Here is a 25,138-nt window from a genome sequence, read left to right on the forward strand (position 1 = left end):
ACCCTGAATCAGTAACACGAAGGTAGAAACTGTGATTTTAGACAACATAATTCTTTCTCTTTTTTGTCATTTATAATTACTCATTTTGTTCAACTGTTTTACTTCTGAATCTGAAGATGTCAACCATTCTTAACAGCGTTTGTTTGCCCTGAAGTACTGTTAAACAAAAAAACTGATTATTCAGCCACACAAATGAAAAATCTACCCTTATCATCTAATTATGAAATATTTAGGTGTTTTTCTGAAAAGTTCTCTAACCCCAAATGTATTTCCAAATAGATGTGTTTTTTCCTAATGTACTATACATTACCTGGAAGCCAGAGTGGAAAAAGATTTTTTTGTTTTACTCTGTAATCATCCTAATAACCAAACAAAGGGAATGAAACACAATTTCTTTATGGCAAAGCTGGTTTATTGAACTTCATAAGGGAAATGTTACAATGACACTATTCCACAATGAAATTATTTAACTTTAGATTTAATGAGGAAACATTTTAGCAATATATTGTCAATAGAGCATCGTCATTAATAGCTAACTACATTAGATTCTGGATTAGCTCCCTTCAGGTGTTCTCAAATTAAGACTTTCCCAAAATATACCTGAAGTTTTCTGTTAAGGGTCATAATTAAAATAAATTCACAGAGGAGTTACAAAATGTGTGACTTGTGCTTTAAAAATTTATAATTATTTGTTTGATAGCCACCATTCCAGAAGTGATTTCTCAACAATGAAGTGTTTTATAAATATTTTGGAAAATATCTAAAACCTTTATCCCCATTCAACTGATAAGTGTGCTCTTTAAAAAATAAAAACATGTGTAGAAAAAAATTAAAACAGTAAATCACTACAAATGAGATACAAATATTTTAAAATTAATAAATATTAAAGTGAAAAAATAAGTTCTTTCACAGAACTATAAATGATACCTATTTTACGTTCTTATAAAAAGAAAGTTATATTATTTTTTTAACCATTATTAACAGCACTTAAAAACATAAATGTGCTTGGAAAGTTTGTAAACTTTCTTCCCACACTTGAAAATGTTTTAAAAGCAATAAACAGATTCCCTTCTTTAAAAAACTGTTACACCCACCACAATTAGCACAGTTGTCATTGTTTTACTACAAAAATAGTTACAAATCAATAGTTTAAATTCAAACCATTTTTAATTCTAGCATGATAGGAAAAATGGATTAATCTCCCTAAACACAGACAAAGCCAACTTGTTTTTCCTTAAGCTCTAATATTTAAAACTGAATAATTATTTCCTATAATTATTTTTCAGTACTTTTAATAGCACTATCTTGTTTTTATAATTAAATTCTCCAATTAGGATCATCATGATGATTAAACAGAAATCCTAAACTAGATTAGATTACCTGATTTCCCACATTCTGAAAATATTATACGTATAATCATCTTTTGGATTAATTACTTTCAAAATTATCAAGGGCATCAATCCATCAGAATTAGTGAATGTGCACATTTCAGTTAAAGTTCATGGCTTACATTCCATTCATGTAATAGCTTTGTATGAAAAGTTACTATTTTCTATGTGCAAAGTCTTAAGCTCAAAATAAACATATTTAGAGTATGAAACTTCTTGAACTACTCTTTACACCACTGAGGAAGAGAGACAAGGTATTTCTCAATACCTACTTTATTTTTCATACTGAGGAAGAACAGCTCGTTGTGACCATAAAATTTAAAGATTTTAAAGACTGATACACTGCAACACAATATTATTACAGAACTATATGCAGGCTCCAAGGAATTAGAGGTATGCCTTCGGAGCCACAATTCCACATGGATGTTGATTTGTTAATTCAACCTTTAGTCGTTAAATTGACTGATGATGGGGGAGAGCAAGAGATACTATGCCAGATACACAGCTTGGAATTACTAAGAGCTAAGAACAGGTCTTAGTAGCCAGGAACCACATTTTACCTGTTTTCCCCCAAGTTATAACTTCTCCAATGCTTTCAATTGGTTTTTCACTAAATATACCAAAATAAATTATAAAGCACCTTATTATGTCACTTCATTGACATTAAAGTCAGACTTACATTTGCATATTTTAGTAGAATTTAGTAAGAAAACAATTCAAATTATTTTCCTAAAGATAACAATGACTTCTGTAGATCTGATTGATATACTGATTCGAAATCTATACATCTGGAATCTCTGGAATCCAGTCATTCTTTATGCACTGAGAACCAAAAAATATTCTATGCCTTCTCCCCACACTGGAATTAAATACAGTTTTGGTTCTCAAATGTACCAATAATAATGCAATAAAATACATCAATAATACAAAGAAAGAATTCTAGGGAGAGGCAATACCAGTTTTGTCCTAATGAGAACACTTCCCATTCAAAGGACATACCTAGTAAGTATGTCTTAAACCCTTGATTTTTTTTTTTCAATCCCAGGAACACAGGATTATATAGTCATCTACTCCTAAAATACCAACGTGCTCTCATTTGAAGTCTCCTTCACTGGGCTCTCAATGGGAAGATATTCTGATTCATCCTACCTTCACTTCATTTTCAACCTCACGTGCAAACCAACTTTTGTCCTGTGTTGTCACAATGACAAATGTAATTAAGTAGATACAAAATACAAAAATGAGCATGACAATGATAAATAGTAAAATGTCAGGATGATCCATTATATTTGAGATTAAATCTTATGACTTATCACTGTCATACTTCAAAAGCATTTCTTTAGTCAAAATTAGATAGCAGAATAAAGACTGTTACTTAGCACCAGCATGTCATTGCAGGCTTTGGTTCAGGCTTCAGTATAATTCCGTTATCAGGGGGTTGACTAAGCATTAATGGTTTGTGGCTCTTAAGTTTATGAGCCAAGGTCATAAATATAGCTTCCACATGGTCATTATCATTGGGGTTTTTTGCAGAGGTTTCAAACAAAGGCATACTGTGTGTGTCAGCAAATTTTTGTGCCAAGTCTGTAGGTACTTGAATGGCACTTCTCAAGTCACATTTATTTCCAACAAGAATCCGTGGTATGTCACTGGCTAGCAAATGTTGTTTGCATTCTTCTATCCAAGATGGCAGGCTATGAAAACTAGCCATGTTGGTCATATCATACACGAAGACAACAGCATGGACATTTCTGTAATAGTGCTGTACCATGCTCTTCCTAAATCGTTCTTGTCCTGCTGTGTCCCATAACTGGATCTGAAAACGAAAAAAAAAAAAAAGAGAGAGAGAAAACTGAGAATTTCATTTCAATTATACATATTGAATATTTTAATCAATTCCACATGGTCTTTAGTACTTCTTTACTTAAATTACTTTGTTCCCATCCATAATGCCTTTTCAGTGTAATTTATGGGATCCAGACATCACGATCTTATAGTTATCTCATAATCAATACAGGTGTCGGAACAAATATTTCAATTCAGCACTTAAATTCAGTAAGTTAAATTTGTTTGGATGAAATTATACCTCAAAAACTGATTTTAAAATATTAAATTGGGGCATGTGGGTGGCTCAGTCAGTTAAGTGTCTGCCTTCAGCTTGGATCATGATCACAGGTTCCTGGGATGGAGTCTCACCTCTGGCTCCCTGCTCAGGTGGAAGCCTGCTTCTCCCTTTCCCTCTTCTCATGCTCTCTCTTTCTCTCAAACAAAAAGATAAAATCTCTAAACAACAACAACAACAACAAACTATTGAAATAAATAAAATAGTAAATAGAAATATATCAGGTTTTAACAAATATGTTAAGTGTCTGCTTTTTCTTTTTTTTTCCTTAAGATTTATTTATTTGACAGAGAAAAAGACAGAGACAGCGAGAGAGGGAGCACAAGCAGGGGGAGTGCGAGAGGGAGAAGCAGGCTTCCTGCAGAGCAGGGAGCCTGATGTGGGGCTCTATCCCAGGGCACTGGGAACCTGACCTGAGCCAAAGGCAGACGCTTAATGACTGAGACACCCAGGTGCCCCATAATTTCTTTTTTTCTCTAAGATTTTATTTCTTTATATGACAGAGAGAGAGAGAGAGAGAGCACAAGCAGGGTGAGGACAGGCAAAAGGAGGGGAAATGCAGGTTCCCTACTGAGCAGGGAGCCCCATGCAGAGCTCGATCCCAGCACCCTGGAATCATGACCTGAGCATAAGGCAGACGCTTAACCAACTGACCCACCCAGGTGCCCCAATTAACTGTCTAATTCCTATAAATCTGGATACTGGTTACTATACGCCATTCTACCTTTCACCAGACTAACTTAAAAGAGTCCACTTAAGACAGATGCTAGGAGTCATTAGGTCTAGTCCCAAACCTATATGTGTATATGCATATACACATAGAGATATATGTGTATATGCATATACACATGTATATATGTATATATATACATATATATAGACATTCTATGAAATCCCCCTTGAAAATCTTAAAAGGCCAGAAAAATCACTTACTTAACCTAAAAGTATCTAACAGTAAGACTATTCCAATATCCCAATATCTCCTAATTGAAATATGGGGGCTGGGGGGGGAGTTGAGGAAAATAATTATCTAAAGCTAAATTTAAGTCATGTGTTCAGTGTTCAGTCTTAGAACACTGAATTACCCTGCCTTTGTTTACTTCCTAAAAAAGTTAAGTGATAAGGCAGAAAAGACTAGAGGTAGATTTGCTTAGGTATGGGGTGCCTGGGTGGTTCAGTCAAGCCGCTTGCCTTCGACTCAGGTCATGATCCCAGGGTCCTGAGATCCAGCCCCACATCAGGCTCTCTGCTCAGCAGGGAGCCTACTTCTCCCCCCACCCCCCCCACCCACCTCTCTGCCTACTTGTGATCTCTGTCTGTCAAATAAATAAATAAAATCTTTAAAAAAAAAGAAAAAAAGATTTGCTTAGGTAAATTTTGACCAAAAGACTTGTACTACTTATATAAATTAAGAAAAGCCTAGACTGGTGATTTTTCACAGAATGACACAAAAGTAGAGGGAAATGAGGGGATTCTGTAGATGGCCCACAAAGAAGAATATAAGATATAAAGTCCTCAGATTATGGCAGCACATGGTAAGTGCTCAATTAAGATGTAACAAATGAATAAATACATTTTAAAACATGTGATTAGAGATTAAAATATCACTAATCTCTTCTATGGTACCTTAACTTAAAAAAATTTTTTTTAGTAATCTCTACACCCAGTGTGGGGCTTGCACTCACAACCCCAAGATCAAGAGTTGCATGCTCTTCTGACTAAGCCCACCAGGCACACCCCCCAAGCTACCTTAAATTTTATCAGCTCTGATTTTTTTTTTTTTTTGGTAGTTCTTTTTAAAACCAAATTTCTTCATTTTCTTAGTATTCCCCGTTCGTTTTAATTAACATAAACCAAATTTTACTCTAGGCAGAAATATAAAATGCTATATAAACTTGATCTCTCAGGCTCTCCTGGAACTAAGGGAGGCCAAATGATGTGTAGACAGTCTTTCAATGGAGTTTTCCAGGAAAACTATGGATACGTGATTTTAAAAAGACAGAGCATTTGGCACATGCCTTTTGTACCTCTCTCACCCTACCCTTTCTGCCCGGAATGGGATATAATGACTGGAGGTTCAGCAACCATCTTATGAGCATGAAGGAGAAGACCACACACAGGAATGGCAGAAATCTGCATAAACCTGGAATCCAACTGACAAGGTACCATCACACAGCCTGCTGCCTCCTTATAACATGAGACAAAGAAAACCTTACATGGTTAAATCATAGTGGAATTTCTCTTATGTGTAGCTGAATGGTATCCTAAAATTACTTACCCCGCACACTGTTTAAAATCTTTATTTATCCCTTACACTCACATTTACTCACTAAATCACAGGTTTGGGCTCAATGCCTTCCCAAAAACCATGTCACAAAATAAATTACTATAAAATACCACTCTTGTGATGTAAGCAATATAAATGGTAAATAGGCCATAAAGACTCAATATCATATAAATCAGAGATAAAAGCAAATAAGTTGTCAGCAAGGTAAACTAAGAACTACTAACATCGAAGACTATTTAAATTAACAAATATTTAATTTATTATATATATAATATATATTATATATAATATATAAATATAATAATATATATTATTACTAGCCATCATTAGCCATCAAGGAAATGCAATCAAAATAATATATAATAATATAAATATATAATATAGTATATTATATATTATAGTATAGTATAATATAGTATATTATATATTTATATATTATATTTAAATTAAATATTAATTCAATGCCTCCTATGTGCCATAGGTGACTGTTATACATCTTGGTCTTAGCTTCTACACCAGTGAAAGTAAAATTTAGTTTCAGACCCTATATAATAAGCACTCATAGACTAGCTACACTGAGTATGCAAAGAGCTAATATTTTCTTTGAAAATACAACTTTCCTTTTTTTTTTTTTTTTAAGATTTTATTTATTTGACAGACAGAGATCACAAGTAGGCAGAGAGGCAGGCAGAGAGAGAGGAGGAAGCAGGCTCCCCGCTGAGCAGAGAGCCCTATGCCAGGCTCAATCCCAGGACTCTGGGATAATGACCTGAGCCAAAGGCTTAACCCACTGAGCCACCCAGGTGCCCCACAACTTTCCTTTAAAAAAATAAAACTTTTGGGGCACCTGGGTGGCTTAGTAGGTTGAGCCTCTGTCCTTGGCTTGGGTCATGATCTCGGGGTCCTGGGACTGAGCCCCACATTGGGCTCTCTGCTCGGCAGGAAGACTGCTTCCCCCTCTCTCTCTGCCTGCCTCTCTGCCTACTTGTGCTCTCTCTGTCAAATAAATAAATAAAATCTTTTTAAAAATCTAAAAAAAAAATTACAATGTTTTTATCCCTACTAACAGGTTTAGAATAAAAACACTCAACACACAATTAAAAATGCTTCTTGCCCGGCTAGCTCAGTCGGTAGAGCATGAGACTCTTAAAAAAATGCTTCTAAAGACTGGGTCACGATCCCAGAGTCCTGGGATCGAGGCCGGGCTCTCTGCTCAGCAGGGAGCCTGCTTCTCAAACTCTCCCTCTTGCCTGCCTCTCTGCCTACTTGTGATCTCTGTCAAATAAATAAATAAAATCTAAAAAAAAGAAAAAAAAAGATATCAAAGGATATTACACAAAGCTACAATAATCAAGACTGTGCTACTGGAATAAGATTAAAGATACAGATCAACAGAACAAAACTTAGGATCCAGAAATAAATCCATATACCTGTGGTCAACTGCTTTTCAACAAGAGAAAGAACAGTTGTTTAAACAAATGGTTCTGGCACAGCATACAAAACACAAGGTTGGACCTCCTACCTCACACCGTATATAAAAACTTACCGAAAATGGTTTAAAAAAACTAAATTTAAGAGCTGAAACTATAAAATTCTTAGAAGAAAACCTAGGGATAAATATTTGTGACAAATGGGTAAGACAATGGTTTCTAAGATACGATATTTAAAGCACAAGCAATCAAAGAACAGATAAATTGGACTTCATCAAAATTAAAAATGTTTGTGTTTCAAAGAATATTATCAAGAAAGTGAAAGTCAACTTACAGAATGGGAGAAAAGAGCTGTAAATAATATCTGAGAGGGGTGTACCATCCAGAATATTTAAGACCTCTCATAACTCAGTAATAAAAGGACAAATAAACCAATTTAAAAACTGGCAAAGAATCGGAATAGACATTTCTCCAAAGAAAATGTACAAATGGTCAATAAGCACATGACAAGAGACTCAACATCATTAGCCATCAAGGAAATACAAATCAAAAAAACAAATGAAATAGCACTTTACACTCATATCAGGATGGCCATTAAAAAAACAAAAAAGATGGACAGTAACAAGGGTTGGTGGAGATGTAGAAAAATTGGAACCTTCATACATTGCTGGTGCGGAAGTATTTTAAAATAGTACAGCCACTTTAGAAACAGTTTGGCAGTTCCTCAAAAAGTTAATCAGTCTATGATATACCCACAAAAAGGAACAAAGTACTGATACGTGCTATAACACAGATAAACCTCTAAAATACATTAAGTGAAAGAGGCCAGACATATATTCTATGGTTCCATTTACATAAAGTATCCAAAATAGAGAAATCATAGAGATAGAACACAGATTGGGTGGTTGCCAGGGCTGGGGGATGGGGAGAAACTGCTGACTGGGGGAGGGACTTTATTTTGTGGTGATGGAAATATTTTAAAACTGGACAGAGATGTGGTTATACAACACTATGAATCTATTGAATGCTGCTGAATTGTTTACTTTAAAATAGTTCATCTTGGGGTGCATGGGTGGCTCAGTGGGAAGCCTGCTTCTCCCTCTCCCACTCCCCCTGCTTGTGTTCCTTCTTTTGCTGTGCCTCTGTCAAATAAATAAATAAAATCTTTTTAAAAATAAAATAAAATAGTTAATCTTATGTTATCTGAAATCCACTTCCATAAATTATTTAAAAGAAACAAACAGAGTTGCTATACGACCCAGTAATTCCACTCCCAGGTATGTACCTAAGAGAATCGAAAAGATATGTTCACACAAAAACTTGTACCCAAATGTTCATAGCAACAGTATTTGTAATAGCTAAAAGGTAAAAACAACCCAAATGTCCATCAACTAATAAAATGGAGTATTGTTCAGCCACAAAAAGGAATGAAGTACTGATACATGCTACAACATGGATGAATCTAGAAAGTAAGGAAGCCAGACACCACAGTCCACATACTGTAAGATTCTGTGTATATCAAATGTCCAGGATAGGCAAATCCAAGACAGAAAGTAGACCTACTGGTGGCTGCCAGGGTTGAGAAAAGGGGAGGAACAGGGAGTGACTGTTAAAATGGGCCTGGGGTTTCTTTTCGGATTTCTGGAATCAGATAGTGAGGATAGTAAATAATACACTAAACCGTGTGATTATACTAAAAACCACTAAATTGTATATTTTTAAAGGGTAAATCTTATGACACGTAAATTAAGTTTTTTAGAGTGACCAAAAAACCCAGAACAAAACCCACTCCAGGGCGGGGGTGGGGGCGGGGGCGGCGGCGGGGGGGGGGGGGGTGGGGGACAAAAAATAAAACCACTCCATGCTATATCTTTAACATTTAGAAAGATATTTGGGGAATAATTTGAATGACATATAAAAGCTGTCCAAAGAAACTAGACCTGATCTTTTCTCTTTTAAAAAGATTTCCTGTAGCTCAGGTACTCAAAAACCATTTAATCAATGAAGAATGATTTTAAAGGGTTTAAGCAAAGAATCTTTGTAAGTTAAAAATAAATAAATGAAAAGCACACCAGGAAATAATACCAAATAACCATGCTATCTTTAAAGCAATTTCTCCCTTTATTTCTACTTTTGTTTTCCATAACAACCAACCACTTTTTTTTTTTTTTAAGATTTTATTTATTTGACAGAGAGAGATCACAAGTAGGCAGAAAGGCAGGCAGAGACAGAGAGAGGGGGAAGCAGGCTCCCTCCTGAGCAGAGAGCCCGATGTGGGGCTCGATCCCAGGACCCTGGGATTATGACCTGAGGCAAAGGCAGAGGCCTTAACCCACTGAGCCACCCAGGTGCCCCACCAACCACTTTTTCTATAAAAACAAACTAAACTTTAAAACAAATAATAATTACCCAGAATTTTGACCTGCCTCAAAGAACTGTGAAAGTCCTCAATAAAAGTGGTGATGATGAGGCTGCTTATCCCTAAGAAAACCATTTGTTTGTTTTAGGATGGGACAGACTCAATAATACTTGGATTTCCAACAATCCTGTTCAGAATAATGCATTCTACCCTATCAAGACTTTCAGGAAACAGAGGTTTCCTCTCACACTTTACCGGAAAGCCATAAAAGTAATTACTAAGTTAAAGAGGCATTTACACAGGAGTGTTTATTTACTTATTTAAAGATTATATTTATCTGTCAGGGGGCGAGGGGACGGGGTAGAGCACAAGCAGGGGGAGAAGCAGGCAGAGAGAGAAGCAGGCTCCCCACTGAGCAAGGAGCCTGATAGAGACTGGATCCCAGGGATCATGACTTGAGGTGAAGGCTGACGCTTAACGGACTGAGCCACCTAGGCATCCCCCAAAGGGGTATTTTAAAAGAACCTTCAAAATTTCACTGACAGAATTGTTGAAACAGTGAAGGCTCAGGCAAAGGCACACCACCTTGCTGTCTGCAACCTTCAGGCCTGCATGGGACACTTGCAAGGGCAAGGGGACTGGGATGAGCAAAGAGAGACTCTGCAAAGAAAGGATAGGACAAATGATAAACAATGTCAGCCATAAAAGGCAAGAGGAAACTTTGTCTAAAAGAGAGACAGGCATAGGGAGATACTCAGTGGAGAACCCCATGACAGTTCAGAAAAGTCTTGAGGTTTAGCTATGAGTAGAGTGATACACAGTGCTTTAAAAAGGAGAATAACACTTTGGAACCTAAGGAAGTGACATGCCTTTGTTTGGTTAAATTAGGAAATATTTTCAGAGTAATTTTCCCAATTTAATAATGTTTTACGAAAAATGGCTAATGCATACTCCCACAGATATTACTCCCACTTTACACATTATAAGGACAATGTAAAATATACTTTAATAATATTTCACAAATCTCTATTCTAAATTCTAGTACAAAGTTCAAACAAAAATGGCAACCTATCTCTTTGCTCAATCCCAACAGTAGAGTCTTACTGTTGATGAAATTTCTTTTAGTAGTTTTATGACCAAAATGAAAAATTATCTGGCTAAAATGACTTAATACTGTTTTTGCTTGACTGAAAACGATAAAGGTATTAACCCAAATAATCTTCCTTCTTTGATCAGCTATCAAACTTCCATTAGTTGGGGCACCTGGGTGGCTCAGTGGGTTAAGCCGCTGCCTTCGGCTCAGGTCATGATCTCAGGGTCCTGGGATTGAGTCCCCCATCGGGCTCTCTGCTCAGCAGGGAGCCTGCTTCCTCCTCTCTCTCTCTCTGCCTGCCTTTCTGCCTGCTTGGTCTCTCTCTGTCAGATAAATAAATAAAATCTTTAAAAAAAAAAAACAAAAAACTTCCATTAGTTTCCATTATCACCTCAATTCTGGATTTTACCAGAGTAGCCTACCAACTGATGTCCTTGTTTTCCACACATTCAACGTGTATCCCCTAAGTACTACCTAGTTTAGAAACCTACACTAGAAACTAAAGCTAGATACTCAGTGAAGTCTATGGCATTACTAGACATGGATCCTGCTCGGAGTAAGATCGAAGAAGACTTAATAAAAGAGACAGAGACATCTAAATAGTACAGTGAGTTAAGAGATCATTTAAAGGCTCAGGTAGGTGCTGAAGGGAGTTCACAGAAAGAAGAAATAGAATGGAGAAGGAGGGATGGGGTGTTTTTGATAGACACACTAAGTTTAATAGGGAAGAATTACATATGCTGAAATATGAGCAGAGGAAATATTCCAGGCAGAGCGGGGCATGCAAGGGGAAACACAGGGATCGGCAAATAAGCAGCTAGACTATAGGGTACCTGAAGGAAAGTAATGGGGGAAAAAAGTCTGAAAAGCAGTCTGGAGCAAGATAAAGGAAGTCCTACATTAATTTTTTAAAACTGGAATTTTATAATATAATGGAGAATTATCCAAGACATCTGAGGCAGGAGACATTAATCTCCCTTAAATGCAACACTAATCTGGCATTTTGGCAACGATGTACAAAACAGGCTCACTGAGAACTAGGGATGAGAGATGAGTTGAGTTGCTGCAACAGTTCACAGGGAGGTAAGAAAGACCTGACCTAGGATTTTCAACAAAGGGTGGATGAGAGAATCATGCATGTCATGCATGTAGAGAACCGGCTGAAGTTAGGTACAAAAGAGAGGAATGAGGCCTTGAGGAAAAGGATGCCATCATGACAACCTAGGTGATGTGGGGAGAAACAGGAACAGCAGATTTGCCAAGGAAGATGAACTCACTTCAGACATTCAAGGCAAAGGAGGGATAATTCAAATAGCCATGTCTAGACGACAGTAGGAAATGCAGAGTGAGATGAGGAGAGAGGCAGGCTAAACAAAGATTTAAAAGTTATCTTCGTGGATTGACAGCTGACAACAGTCAAATGACTACCAAGGGAGAGAAAGTAGATAGAAAACCAGGTCACAGGGTAGACTGAGTCTCACTCCAGATGCATCCTCTATTGCTGCCACATTTATCTTCCGAAAACACTGGGGACTTTTCACCATGCATACAAAATGAAGCCTAGACTCTTTAGCTTTGTGTTTTAGACTCCTCCCAAATGTTGCTACCAACACCTTCACATTCTTCCCACTTGCCACCTTACTATAGAACCTCTGATCCTGATGGAGCATCCTGCCGATGGTCCTCTTCAGAAAAGCCCCCTCAGCTCTGCCCTCCCTTTGTGAAACCTCATCTAGCACTCCAAACACAAATGATTCCTCCACCCACATCCAAACAGTAACTTGGCACTCATTCATCGCCTGGTTCTGCTGGTCATCTTTTTAGGTACATACCTCTTCTCCCAATCTGGGAGATCTATGCACTGTATCAGGGTCAAATCTATGCACTATATCTATGCACAAAATCTATGCACTATATCAGGGTCAGCAAACTTTTTCTGTAAAGAGTGAATATCTTGGGCTCTGTGGGCCTAACAGTGTCACAACTACTCAGCTCTTGCCACTGTAATGCAAAAGCAAACACAATATGTGAATACAGGAACACAGTTGTGTTTCAATACTTCATTTATAAACACTCAAATGTGAATTTCACATAACTTTCACCTGTCATGAAACCATACTCTTACAATTTTCCTCCCACCATTTAAAAAAGTAAAAATAACTTTTAGCTTGCTGGCCACACAAAAGCAGACAGCAGGCCATATTCGGCCCTCAAGCATGGTTTGCCAACCCCTATGATATATCATAGTTCTTTGTGACTAACAAAAATGTCATCTTTCTTGCAATTACTCATTAAATACTTGTTTTAACAACAGGGGAAGAGGTGTCCTGATTATGTTCCTTTATAGTTAATATTAACATCTTGTATTTAACATGGCAAAACGTCATACTTCTATAATTGATAAACCATCCCAATGTTCAAATAGAAACTGCTGACCCCTAATGAGAAGATAGATTAAATGCAACATGAGGCTTTAATTATTCTGTTGGTGTCTGCCATTGTAAATGCTTGTATGAAAAGAACAGAGCTAGTTATGATGGGGATACACATACAAGGAAGGAGCATAAGGATTAGGTTGAGATTCTTAATTTAAAAATCAAATGTGTTTTTATTTAAAGAACTCATTTTATAATTTTATTCAACTTCCAAAATTCTGCAAACAAGATTTTCCTTTTTCAACCATACATACATAGTACTTAGGAAAAAGCGAACAAATATAGACTTTGCTACATCTCATAAAACATTTTAACTGATTCTGAAAGGGCACTGCCCTAAGGCATGCTTTTAAAAAACCTCCAGTCCACAATAAAAAAAAATTTAACACGAGGTACCAGTTAAGTGTTTGACTCTTGATTTTGGCTCAGGTCATGATCTTGGGGTGGTGGGACAGAGCCCCACGTCAGGGTCCCCACTCAGTGGGGAGTCTGCTTGAGTCTCTCTCCCTCTGCCCCTTCCCCTCACTCACATGGGTGTGCACACATGTACTCTCTCTCTCTCACATAAATAAATCTTTAAAAAAATATATTTAACACACCTCACTTTTACCAAACAAATAAAAATGTCTAGAATGTCATATTATTAGTAAAGAAACATAATGTTTTAGCTTTCACTTTAAGATGAAAGATGAAAAGACATGTCATTTCAGATTAGGCTAAAAATTTTCCGAAGAAAAAATATGTATGACCATTTGAGCAGCACTTAAGATGTATTACAGGTTAACAACAAAAAAGCAGAATCAGGACATGGAATAAAGCTCTTCTACATTCACTTCAATTTTTTTTAAGACACTAAAAAGGTTTTGTTTTTGTTTTTGTTTTTTTAAGATTTCACTTGCTTATTAGAGAGAGAAGAAGCAAGCATGCATACTCAGGGAAGAGGCAGAGGAAGCAGCAGCAGCAAACTCCCTGCTGAGCAGGGAGCCTGACTGGGCTGGGGGGGTGGCGCTTGATCCCAAGACCCTGAGATCATGACCTGAGCCAAAGGCAGAGACTTAACCAACTGAACCTCTCAGGTACCCCTAAAAATAGTAAAAAAAAAAAAAAAAAAAAAAAAAAATGTTCTGGGGCGCTTGGGTGGCTCAGTCAGTTAAGCATCCCACTCTTGATTTCGTTTTTTTTTTTAAAAGATTTTATTTATTTATTTATTTGACAGACAGAGATCACAAGTAGGCAGAGGCAGGCAGAGAGAGAGGAGGAAGCAGGCTCCCCGCTGAGCAGAGAACCTGATGTGGGGCTCGATCCCAGGACCCTGAGATCATGACCTGAGCGGAAGGCAGCGGCTTAACCCACTGAGCCACCCAGGCGCCCCCCACTCTTGATTTCTGCTCAGGTCATGATCTCAGGGTCCTAAGACCAAGCCCGATGAGGACTCCTTGCTCAGTGGGGAGTCTACTTGAGGTTCTCTCCCTCCCCTTCTGTCCCTCTCCCCACTCACTCTCAAATAAATAAACCTTTTTTTTTTAAAGTCCAATGTGTAATGTATGGGGATACACATATTTTGAAATGTCTTTTGTTTCTTAAAACTTTGTGAAGCAAATGTCCAAAATAGTTGTATCTTTTTCTACTACAGAAATCTCAGAATATTTCTGTTACAGTCTTTTCAACCATAACAAAAATCTTTCAAGTCTTAAAAGTTGGAGGTAGAAGTCAATGGATAAGGCCTTCAAAGAAAAAGAAACTCAGTATCCAGGTCTCCCCCAACCAAACAGGTTAGGCTAAAGCTCAGGAGGAATAATCCCCCCCCCAAAATGTTTTCTCCTTACTGCTCTCAATCAGAAGAATGAGCTCTGTGCTCCCAGATTCATCACATTTATGGCTTTTGGTTTACTTATCACTGCCAGTACTTATTCCAGTAGTTAAGTATTCAGCTTAGACAATGGACACGTTTTATATTTTTTAAGTGTCTCTTAAATTTGCAACTGATTTATCTGAGATGTTTAAGTACAAATGGCAAGCCATAAGTAGGTAAAGGAGGAAAATCCTAACTCCTCTCCTGCCTCTATTCCCTCTACTAATTTCTTTAAAATCATGCTTTTGGGGGTAATTTCTCTCACCTTAACCAGTCTGCTTATGCCCTACTTTATCTGTGCTTCATGCTTTAAGTGCACAGCCACAGAAGTGGTGCCGTCATAGAGGAGTAATGATGTTAAGCTACTAAGGAAGAAGAATTTTCTTAAGATTACCAATTATGAACCAGTTGTTACACATATGTTCTCATATAATCCTCACACCTAATCTCATGTGGTATTATCACCCAATTATCCCAACTGAATCCCAATATGAATCCCAATTCATTACCATCTGAAAATACGGTATTTTCAGAAAAGAAAATGGACCCTGAAAGATTGAAGAACCTGCCTTGGACTAGAGTAACTGACTACCCCAGTCTGCCTGAGATTGAAGGGGTTCCTGGGATGCAGGACTTCCAGTTTTAAAACTGGGCAAGTCTTGAGGTGCCTGAGTGGCTCAGTCAGTTAAGTGTCTGCCTTTGGCTCCAGTCAGGACCCCAAAGTCCTGGGATCGTGCCCCACATCTGGCTCCCTGCTCCTTTTCCATCTCCCTCTGCCTGCCACTCCCCCTGCTTGTACTCTCTCTCTGTCAAGTAAATAAATAAAATCTTAAAAAAAAAATAAAATAAAACTGGGAACGTTTTGGGCAAAATTGGTCACCCATCTAAGTACACATAGTCCATCCTTACCCTTTCATAGGTTCAAATTTGGGCCAAGTCAGTTGGGCTCCAAAGCCCATGCACTCTTTCCCAGGACTCCTGCTTTTCCCAAACTAACCTCCTCCTGAAACCTCAGAAGCCCCATTATTTTCCTCACCCTCAGGATTCTGTGCCTAACCTAATTCTGATGAAAAAGATTTAGTCTTTTCTTATTCTGTCTTTTCCTCTGTAGTATATATAGATCTTTCTTAACTCCCTAATACAGAGTACCCAAAAGACCACCACAGGCAGCCTGAATGGAATGATAAAAGATTAAAATAAAAACTAAAAGGCAAGGGGCGCCTGAGTGGCTCAGTGGGTTAAGCCGCTGCCTTTGGCTTGGGTCAGGATCTCAGGGTCCTAGGATCGAGTCCCGCATTGGGCTCTCTGCTCAGCAGGGAGCCTGCTTCCCTCTCTCTCTCTCTCTGCCTGCTTCTCCATCTACTTGTGATTTCTCTCTGTCAAATAAATAAATAAAATCTTTAAAAAAAAAAACAACTAAAACGCAAAAGGGCCTATAGAGGGCTGATTCTTTTCAACCCTATTTTTCCTTTACATCATTAGCATTTAAAGCCCTCTGGGGAGCGGGGTGGTGGTGAAGGGCTGCTGTTGAAGAACTAAAAAAATAAATTGTTCTTGCCTCAAGGATGTGAAGGGAGGAATGAAAAAATGAGTCTGTCCCCCCCCCCCCCACGGGTCTGAGGTAAAGATACATACTAATTTGAGCAAAAAAGTAAACAGTATAAGGAAGGCATAGCTTTTTCCTGGGTTCTGCATGTTTTAAGGGGTGGTATTAGCCCATGGCTGCAGACTCAGTGGTGGTCTGGAATGAAGAAGTGTATACCAGCAGAAGGTCTCAGCCCTGTCACTGATCCTCATTTTCCAATGCACCCATTCCAATCCCTCAGAACCCTAATCTTGGCCTTGGGCCTACTCCCTTCTCCAATATAAGTGCCTCCCTATTCTCCAGAACCACCAATAAGAATTAAGAATTGGGAGAGGGTGGTACTAAGAATGTGTTTTCTGGCAAACCAAGTAGGAACTATTGTGTATAGAATGGTTCTGCAGGAAAATAGACTTTTCTCAACAACTCAATGTCAGATTGAAACTTCTGAAGCAAACTGCACGCCAGAGAACACCTAATCACTTCCTCAAAGGCAGTAAGGCTTTACTGCCACCATATCTGAGACAGTGCTCAGACAACTGTTTAATATACAATATTTATTAAATGTTTTCCATGCCTGAGAAATTTCACTGTTTTTCCTTCAGCCTTACTTCCCTGACTCCCAACACATGAGACCCTGCCAACGAGTCAACGGATACCTTCTACACTCTTTGCTAGTCAAAGTGTGATTCACGGACTAGTTGCATCTGCATCACCGGCGGCTTTACTAAATCAGAATCTGCATTTAAAAAAAAAAACAAAAAACAAAAACCAAGTTGGCCGGGTAAATCGCGGGACATTCAAGTTTGTGGAGCACTGCCTTCTAAGTTTTATATATATAAATCCTTCCGAGCCCCAGCTCCAATCTCTACATCAGCTTGAGAAAAGACGGCATGCACACGTTGCACATGGCCAGCGATCAACCCCCGGTGGGGTCGGAACCTGTCACCCCAAGGCATCCTTCCTCCCTGACACTGCCCCCTCCGCTCACCTTGATGCGCTCCCCATCTATCTCCACCGCACGTTCTCGGAAATCCACCCCGATGGTAGCCTCGGTGCGGTCGGGGAAACGGCCGGCGCAGAAGCGGTAGGTCAGGCACGTCTTGCCCACGTTGGAGTCGCCGATCACGATTATCTTGAAGATACGGGAGCGAGCCGGAGGCAGGAACACTGAACCCCCAGACACGGCACCGCTGGACGAGAAGCTCGCCTCCAGAGACGACTCCATCTCCGAAGCCATTCTCCGGACCCGCCCCGAACTGAGGCGGAGGAAAGCAGACGCAGAAAGACAGAGAGAATACGCCACCTCGAGCGTGGGCGCCCCGTGTACAGGCTCGGAAGCGTAACGTCGCAGGAGCCACCGCCCTCCGGGCCCGCAGTGCGCGTGCGCACCTTCCCGCCCCCACGTCGCGCAGGTGTGGCGTCCAGCGGCCCCGTCTCGCTGCTCCTCCCACCTAGCCCGCGGCTCCGCCCCGCCGTCTTTCCCCTCAGCCCCGTCTACCTGGAAAGGCTTGACGGCCCAGAGCCCTGCCGGAGGCTTGACGGCGGATGCGGAGAGCCGACCTGAAGACGGCCCGGCTGAGCGCCCTAGGGCCCGGCACCCAGACTGGACCGGCCTCGCCTCGTCCAAGACTCCCGCCCTCCGGAGGAAGCCGCGCAATCACTCTGGGGGCGGGGAGAGAAAGACAGCTGAAAGGAAGGAGGCACCACCAGGCCTCTCTCGCGAGAGGGCCGAAGAGCCGCCTTGAACGGGGGCGTGTGCCTGGTGAGGAGCCGAAAGGTCTTCGGAAGGCTGGGATGTAGGGTTCGGCGCCCTTGTTGACGTTGTTGGGGGTTCCTCGGACTTGCAGGTGGAAGCGGGTTCTCTCGGCTTGCGGCCGGGGGGCGCGGAATCGGCTGTGCCGCCTGCCCCCTCGGGGCTCCCTGGACCCCGGGACTTGGGAACGTAGCAACGAGGTCTGTAGGGGATGGGGCGTGAGGTGCCGCCGGAAGGCCCGGGACGCGAGTGGAGGCGAGCCCCCGGCCTCGCGGAGTTGTCCGTGAGCCTGTGGGGAGGTCGAGGCCGCCGACGCCGTGGCACGATGAATTTCCTCGCCCGCTAGGCCATGTGAGGGTATCCGCGGGACTCTGGTGCCCAGGGCTCGTTTTGCGGATGCCCCAGGCCCAAGAAGTAGAGCAGATCACGGGTGGGACACTTAGGGGCATGGAACCGGGTGTTGTGTCCAGACGGACTCTCTATGAGAATAAAACCCATTATGCCCTAGTTATGTCTTAATACCTGGGTGATGATGATGTGGCCGCTCCGTGTTCCTGAGCGCACGCAGAAGTTGTCTTGGCCCACTAAGAAAAACATTAACAGACGAGACCACCCAACCGGAAAGAATCTTCTCTGGAATTCGTCAGATGAAACCTCCCGCACAGTAACTCAAAAGGTCCAAAATGTGCGAACCTTGTTTTTTTTGTGAAAAGTTGTTTTGTTTTGCAGTGACAAGACCCCCCGCCCCCGCCCCTTTGAGCAAATGCTTATGCCGCTCGTAAAGTCAAGGCCTATGGAGAGGAGGACATGGTGGGCTTTCGAGTAAAGGGAACAGTACAGCACTAAAAATTCTAGAAAAGGAGATAAATTGCTTATTCCATTAGGTAAAATGAAAATGCAGTCATTGGAAATTAGTGGAAGAACCCGAGGCTACCCAGAATTACCAGGAATTTGCGATAGCCATAATATATAGTAACTTCTGTTGCTGTAGAAAAACTATACAGTCACTAATAGAGCAAGTTATGTTAGCCAGGGAAAAAAAGTTCACTCACCTGGTTGAATGTATATGCCAATTACATTTATTCAGTATCCTGTTAGAGAAACTAAAACATGGGCTGGAAAATTCTAATTGTTTATCTGTGAGGTTATTTCTGTGAGGATTGATCATCCCAGACACTATTAAAAGGCCTTGAAATATATTCCTCTAATTTACTCTACCTGTAAAGTACCCATTCAAAGAAGGTGAAGATTTAGGACAAAAACCAGTTGAAGAATTCAAAGCTCTGGATAATTAGATAATTGCAAAGGATGAGTAAAAAAAAGCATTAGCATTCTTGCATCCTAAGACTCTTTTTCTTTCATATACTAGCTTTTTCAGATTAGCTCTTACTAAACTGTATTAGAAATATTTTTGTCTATCTAAATCCTATTCTTCAAAAGTTTCACCTCTGAAGCTTTTCCTGATGACTTCAGAATGTTCTTTGTTTTGGGGAGTATTGTTTATTTGGTCTTTGAATACTGTCTTCACTGTTTAAGTTTCATAATTATATGTTGTATCTTACCAGCCAGATTATCAGCTCTTGAGTACTGACAGAAAGCTCACTGCTTGGGGCGCCTGGGTGGCTCAGTTGGTTGGACGACTGCCTTCGGCTCAGGTCATGATCCTGGAGTCCTAGGATCCAGTCCCGCATCGGGATCCCAGCATCATGGGGATTCTGCTTCTCCCTCTGACCTTCTCATCGCTCATGTTCTCTCTCACTGTCTCTCTCTCAAATAAATAAATAAATAAAAATCTTTAAGAAAAAGAGAGCTCACTGCTTTACAGCAAATGATGAATAAATTAATGAAGTGAGAATTTTTTGCATAAAGTTTGTCAGTTTGAGCCCTTTACCAATTATACACATTTCAGCCTACTTAAAGAGAAGAAATACTATAAACACTTGACACCGTTATGAAGCATTTTATATTTTCAGCTTGAAGTTTGAGAGACACTGTGTGACTGAAGTATGTCATTCTTCTTAACTGAATAATCCCAGAACCTCCAGGTTGATACTTGGAGATTCTGCTATTTGAAAAGTAGATGGATTATGCAGCCCTGTTTTCTGAAAATTCATTTTGTCCTTGGAATTATTCTCTATTTGCTGGCACTACCACTTGGCCTCAAAATATCAGCATGTAACTTTTTCTTAATACTTTGCAATATAGCTGAGAAGAGACTAAATTTGAACTTATAGCAATATAACTTAAAACTGGAACATTATAGGGGCACCTGGGTGACTCAGTGGGCTAAGCCTCTGCCTTTGGTTCAGGTCATGATCTCAGGGTCCTGGGATGGAGCCCTGCATCAGGTTCTCTGCTCAGCAGGGAGCCTGCTCCCCACCCCCCCCACCCCACCCCCGCCTCTCTGCCTACTTGTGATCTCTGTCAAATAAATAAAATATTTTTAAAAAACTAACAATATAAATGGTTTAGGGTACTTATTTAGGTTTATAAATTTATAATTTAGGGTATTTATTTAGATGTATGTTTAAAAATACTTTTCAGGACACCTGGGTGGCTCAGTGGGTTAAAGCCTCTGCCTTCCGCTCATGATCCTAGGGTCCTGGGATGGATTCCCAAGTAAATAAATAAATAAATAATCTTTTTAAAAAACAAAGTACTTTTCTAATGGAAAAAGGTGAATGAATATTAGAACCCACAAAATAAGGGTAATCTTATGTACAAAGTATAATTACTTACTTTCAGCTTTTTCTACAGAGATGCTGCTTCCCTGTGGCAGAGGCCATTTTTAAACCGATCTTACCATGGAATAGCTCCTAGGCAATTTCACTATTTTTTTTTTAATTTATTTATTTGACAGACAGAAACCACAAGTAGGCAGAGAGGCAGGCAGAGAGAGAGGGGGAGGCAGGCTCCCCGCTGAGCAGAGAGCCTGATGCAGGGCTCAATCCTAGGACCCTGAGACCATGACCCGAGCGGAAGGCAGAGGCTTTAACCCACTGAGCCACCCAGGCACCCCTAGGCAATTTCAGGACTGAGCACAGAGGATAAAGGAGAGTTCTCTTGCTTGCCCAGGTAAAGGTTTCTCAGTTTCTGCCCTGAGGACATTTTGAGCCAGTAATTCTTTGTTGTGGGAAGCTGATCTGAGTATTGTAGGATGTTCAGCAGCATCCCTGGCTACCACCAAATATATGCCAGTACTATTCCACTCCTAGTTGTAATAACCTAAACCCTCTGTAGACATTACCAAATGCCCCTGAGGGACAAATCTGTAGCCCCTCCCTGCTGTCACTGAAAACCACCAGCCTTTATCAGGGCTCTTCTCACAATTCTGGTTAGCTGTCCATCCCAGCTGATGGTAGGAGTCATTAAAGAGAGAACTCAATTCCCCAGAGAAGTATAGAACTGGTCTTATGGGCCTCCACAAGATTAACATACCACTGTGTTTAATAGTAACCCCAAATATAAAATAGATACTGCAGAGATGCCTGGGTGGCTCAGTGGGTTAAGCCTCTGCCTTTGGCTCAGGTCATCATCTTGGGGTCCTGGATCAAGCCCAGCATTTGGCTCTCTACTCGGTGGGAAGCCTGCTTCCCCACCCTCTGCCTGCCTCTCTGCCCTTCTTATGAACTCTCTGTCAAATAAATAAAATACTTAAAAAAAAAAAAAGATACTACAGTATAAATAGCAGAGTTTCATTTTAGTAAACAGTAAATTACTACTACCATTTTATAGATTAGCTTACCGAGTTTTAGAATTAAATCCAGAAAAATAAAACAGGTCAAAAAGGAAAGAGCTGGTTCTTTGAAATGATCAATAAAATATGGCAAAATAAAAATAGCTAAGGTTTTTAAATCAGAAGATGTGAAGAATGAAAGAGGAGTTAGATTCAGAGGGTTTTTTTTTTTTTTTTAAATAAGCTCTACACCCAGTGTGGGGCTTGAACTCAAAACTGACAAATCAAGAGTCACATGCTCTACTGACTGAGCCAGCCAGACACCCCTAAAGGGAATTTTATTTTTACTTTTTTAAAAGATTTATTTATTAGAGCACATGCATGAGCACAAGCAAGGGGAGGTGGAGAGACAGAGGGAGAAGCAGACTCCCAGCTGAGCAGGGAGCTCAACATGATCCCAAGACCCTGGGGACAATGTCCAGAGCTGAGGGCAGATGCTTAACCACCTAAGCTACCCAGACACCCCAGGAATTTTAAATATAAGAGAATACTATGTATAAAATATTGAGCACCTACCACATAAAAAACAGGCGCTATATGAGTTGCTAAAGGTACTGTGGTTAACAGACCCAATTTGTGAAACCTGTTTAACAGAATACCAGAGAAAAAAGGGGTTGGCACCTCTAACCCCTGCACTGTTTAAGCTTCCACTGTATATTTTATATTATGTGTGTTGTAGTATGATATTTTTTGAAGGTAAACTGTGATAAGTTCAAGATTCATATGGTAAAACTTAGAACAGCTACAATAAAACACAAAAGCAGCCAACAGAGAAATTAAAATGAAATACTACTAATTAATCCAAAAGAAGACAAGAAGAAAAAGATGTAGATTGAACAAGTAGAAAATGATATATCAAAAACTAAATTAATTGTAAATGGTATAAACACTGCAATTAAAAGGAAGACACACCTCCCTAAATAGAAAAGCAAGGCCTAATTATGTACTAATGCTTACCAAAAAAAAAGAAGTTATCATCAACATAAAGACACAGACAAGTTCAAAGTAAAATGATGGAACAAGATAAGCAAACAGAATAAAGCCAGAATATCTACTGAAGTCTGACAAAGTAGACTTCAGGAAAAGGAATTTGGCCTATCTTTAGGAAGAGATAAAGAGGGACATTTCATAATATAAAAAGATCAATTCATCAAGAAGAGAGAGCAATAAAGCTTAAAATACATGAAGTAAAAACTGATAGAAAAGGGAAATAGGGGCACCTGGGTGGCTCAGTGGGTTAAGCCGCTGCCTTCGGCTCAGGTCATGATCTCGGGGTCCTGGGATCAAGTCCCGCATCGGGCTCTCTGCTCAGCGGGGAGCCTGCTTCCTCTCTCTCTCTGCCTGCCTCTCTGCCTACTTGTGATCTCTCTCTGTCAAATAAATAAATAAAATCTTAAAAAAAAAAAAAAGAAAAGGGAAATAGACAAATCCAAAATTATAGCTAAGACTTCACATTTCCTTCTTGGTATTTGATAAACAAGTAGATTTTTTAAATCTGTAATGATAAAGAAGACTTTAACAATATTATCAACCCATCTGACCTAATATTCAGAGGAAATCACATCAAACAATGGCAGAATATGCATCTATTTCAAAATACACATGGAAGATTCACCAAGACAGACCACAAACTGGGAGATTTTTTTTTTTTTTTTTTTTTTTTACTTCTCAATAAATGTAAAAATAACTGAAAATTCTATCAATCAAGGTCCAGTCAGGAAATAGAAACCACATAGGAATTTGACCATGTAATGTTTAATATAAACAATTATTAACTATGATGGGATTGAGGTAATAAGGGATTAGTGGTAGAAAATAAAGAGAACTCTATTATCGGCATATCAAATATAAGAAGCAGTTGCTATCCCTAAGTGGAGATCCCCAAAGTACCCCTCCATACACACACCCTGCCCCCAGCTCCAGGCGGAGATCTAGAGACCTTGTTACAGAGGACAAGGCCCTGGCTTAATGACTGGTAAAGGATCTGCTGTGGTACTGTGCCAGTGAAACATGATGGTAATCCACTCTTTGGAACTTGCTGAAAGTCCATCCTCTAGGATACCAGAAAAGCTGTTCATAGGTAGGTATCTTGCAGACAAAACAGTTTAAAGGTGGATTTGCGGGAGCTGCCAGGTGCTGGAGAAATTACCCATACTGCTGGACCCTTGTGCTGCGGGAGCCACTTGCACTATAGGAGCCAGGCACTAGGAAGGAGCCAGGCAAAGGAAAAGTAGGCAGTGCAGGATAGGGATTGCTAGAGAGGCAATGTGTTTGCAAGTGCCAGCTAAGAAAGCGAGAACTAGGAAGGAAAGTTATTGCCAGCATTCTCTACTGACAGCTTCACACTGTGTCAGCTAGCAAAGGAAAAATGTTTAAAGAGCTCAGTTCCAGTTTTAGGACAAGCAGTGAATCTAGGAGATAGAATAATTTTTAATAAAAGCTTAGAGATGCTACATCTACAGATGCTAAAAAGGTATTTGTTACAAAATTTAACATTCATGTCTAATTTTAAAATCCTTGGTAAATTAGGAATAGGATACTAATAAAGGATATCAAACATTTTCTTCTAGAAGTATGGCTGTTAAGGTTCTTTGAGGAACTCTGATGCCAAACAGCTATAATCTGCATGAGACATGCACTAAAGGGCATCATTGGTCCCCAGGAGACTGAGAAAGTCCTAAGGAATCCCCACTACCATCACACACTCAAACCCTTGGCACAGGCTGATCAACAAGCAGACAGAAGGACACGTGTCTATAACAGCTGCAATCCAGACACAGAAGTCTGGATAAGCTGCAAGTGACAAAGCCATACACAGAATATCCTCACCCTCCCATAAAGAACTGAATTAATATGAAGTCTGTGTTGCTCCCTGGCTACAAGCAGAAAAAGAAGCAAAATCTCTCTGGAAGAAAACATCCCCAATTTAGGTCAAGAGGACTTTGAAAATTAAGGTCAAGCAATGAGCTCACAATCAACTCCAAACACAAAGAAACCATATGGATATCTGTAGGAATAACATTCAGTAGATATATAACTACAAAGCCCTAGAGAGTAGAATTGAAAGATACAGGGTATAGAATATCTATGTTCCAAAA

At 39.8% G+C, this 25,138-nt stretch overlaps 1 protein-coding gene across 1 annotated transcript; it reads right to left on the reverse strand.

The window, feature by feature from the left end:
• Nucleotides 1-390: 390 nt before the first annotated feature.
• Nucleotides 391-18,187, reverse strand: RAB33B (RAB33B, member RAS oncogene family). Its single transcript, XM_082727658.1, has 3 exons — nt 18,050-18,187; nt 17,540-17,807; nt 391-3,204 (listed from the first exon to the last, which is right to left on the reverse strand). Exons 2-3 carry the CDS (start codon nt 17,786-17,788, stop codon nt 2,764-2,766), a joined length of 690 nt encoding a protein of 229 aa, XP_082583784.1. The 5' UTR covers nt 17,789-17,807; nt 18,050-18,187; the 3' UTR covers nt 391-2,763.
• Nucleotides 18,188-25,138: the final 6,951 nt, after the last annotated feature.

This window comes from Mustela nivalis (genome assembly GCF_964662115.1).
Source record: "Mustela nivalis genome assembly, chromosome: 4".
NCBI lineage: Eukaryota > Metazoa > Chordata > Mammalia > Carnivora > Mustelidae > Mustela > Mustela nivalis.

What these genes read in the sequence shown, in the direction of transcription:
- RAB33B (XM_082727658.1), bottom strand. Translation starts at nt 17,788, where the DNA reads ATGGCTTCGGAGATGGAGTCGTCTCTGGAGGCGAGCTTCTCGTCCAGC. An exon ending in TAGATGGGGAGCGCATCAAG is followed by an intron (nt 3,205 to 17,539) that starts GTGAGCGGAGGG and finishes TTTCGTTTTCAG; the next exon opens with ATCCAGTTATGGGACACAGC.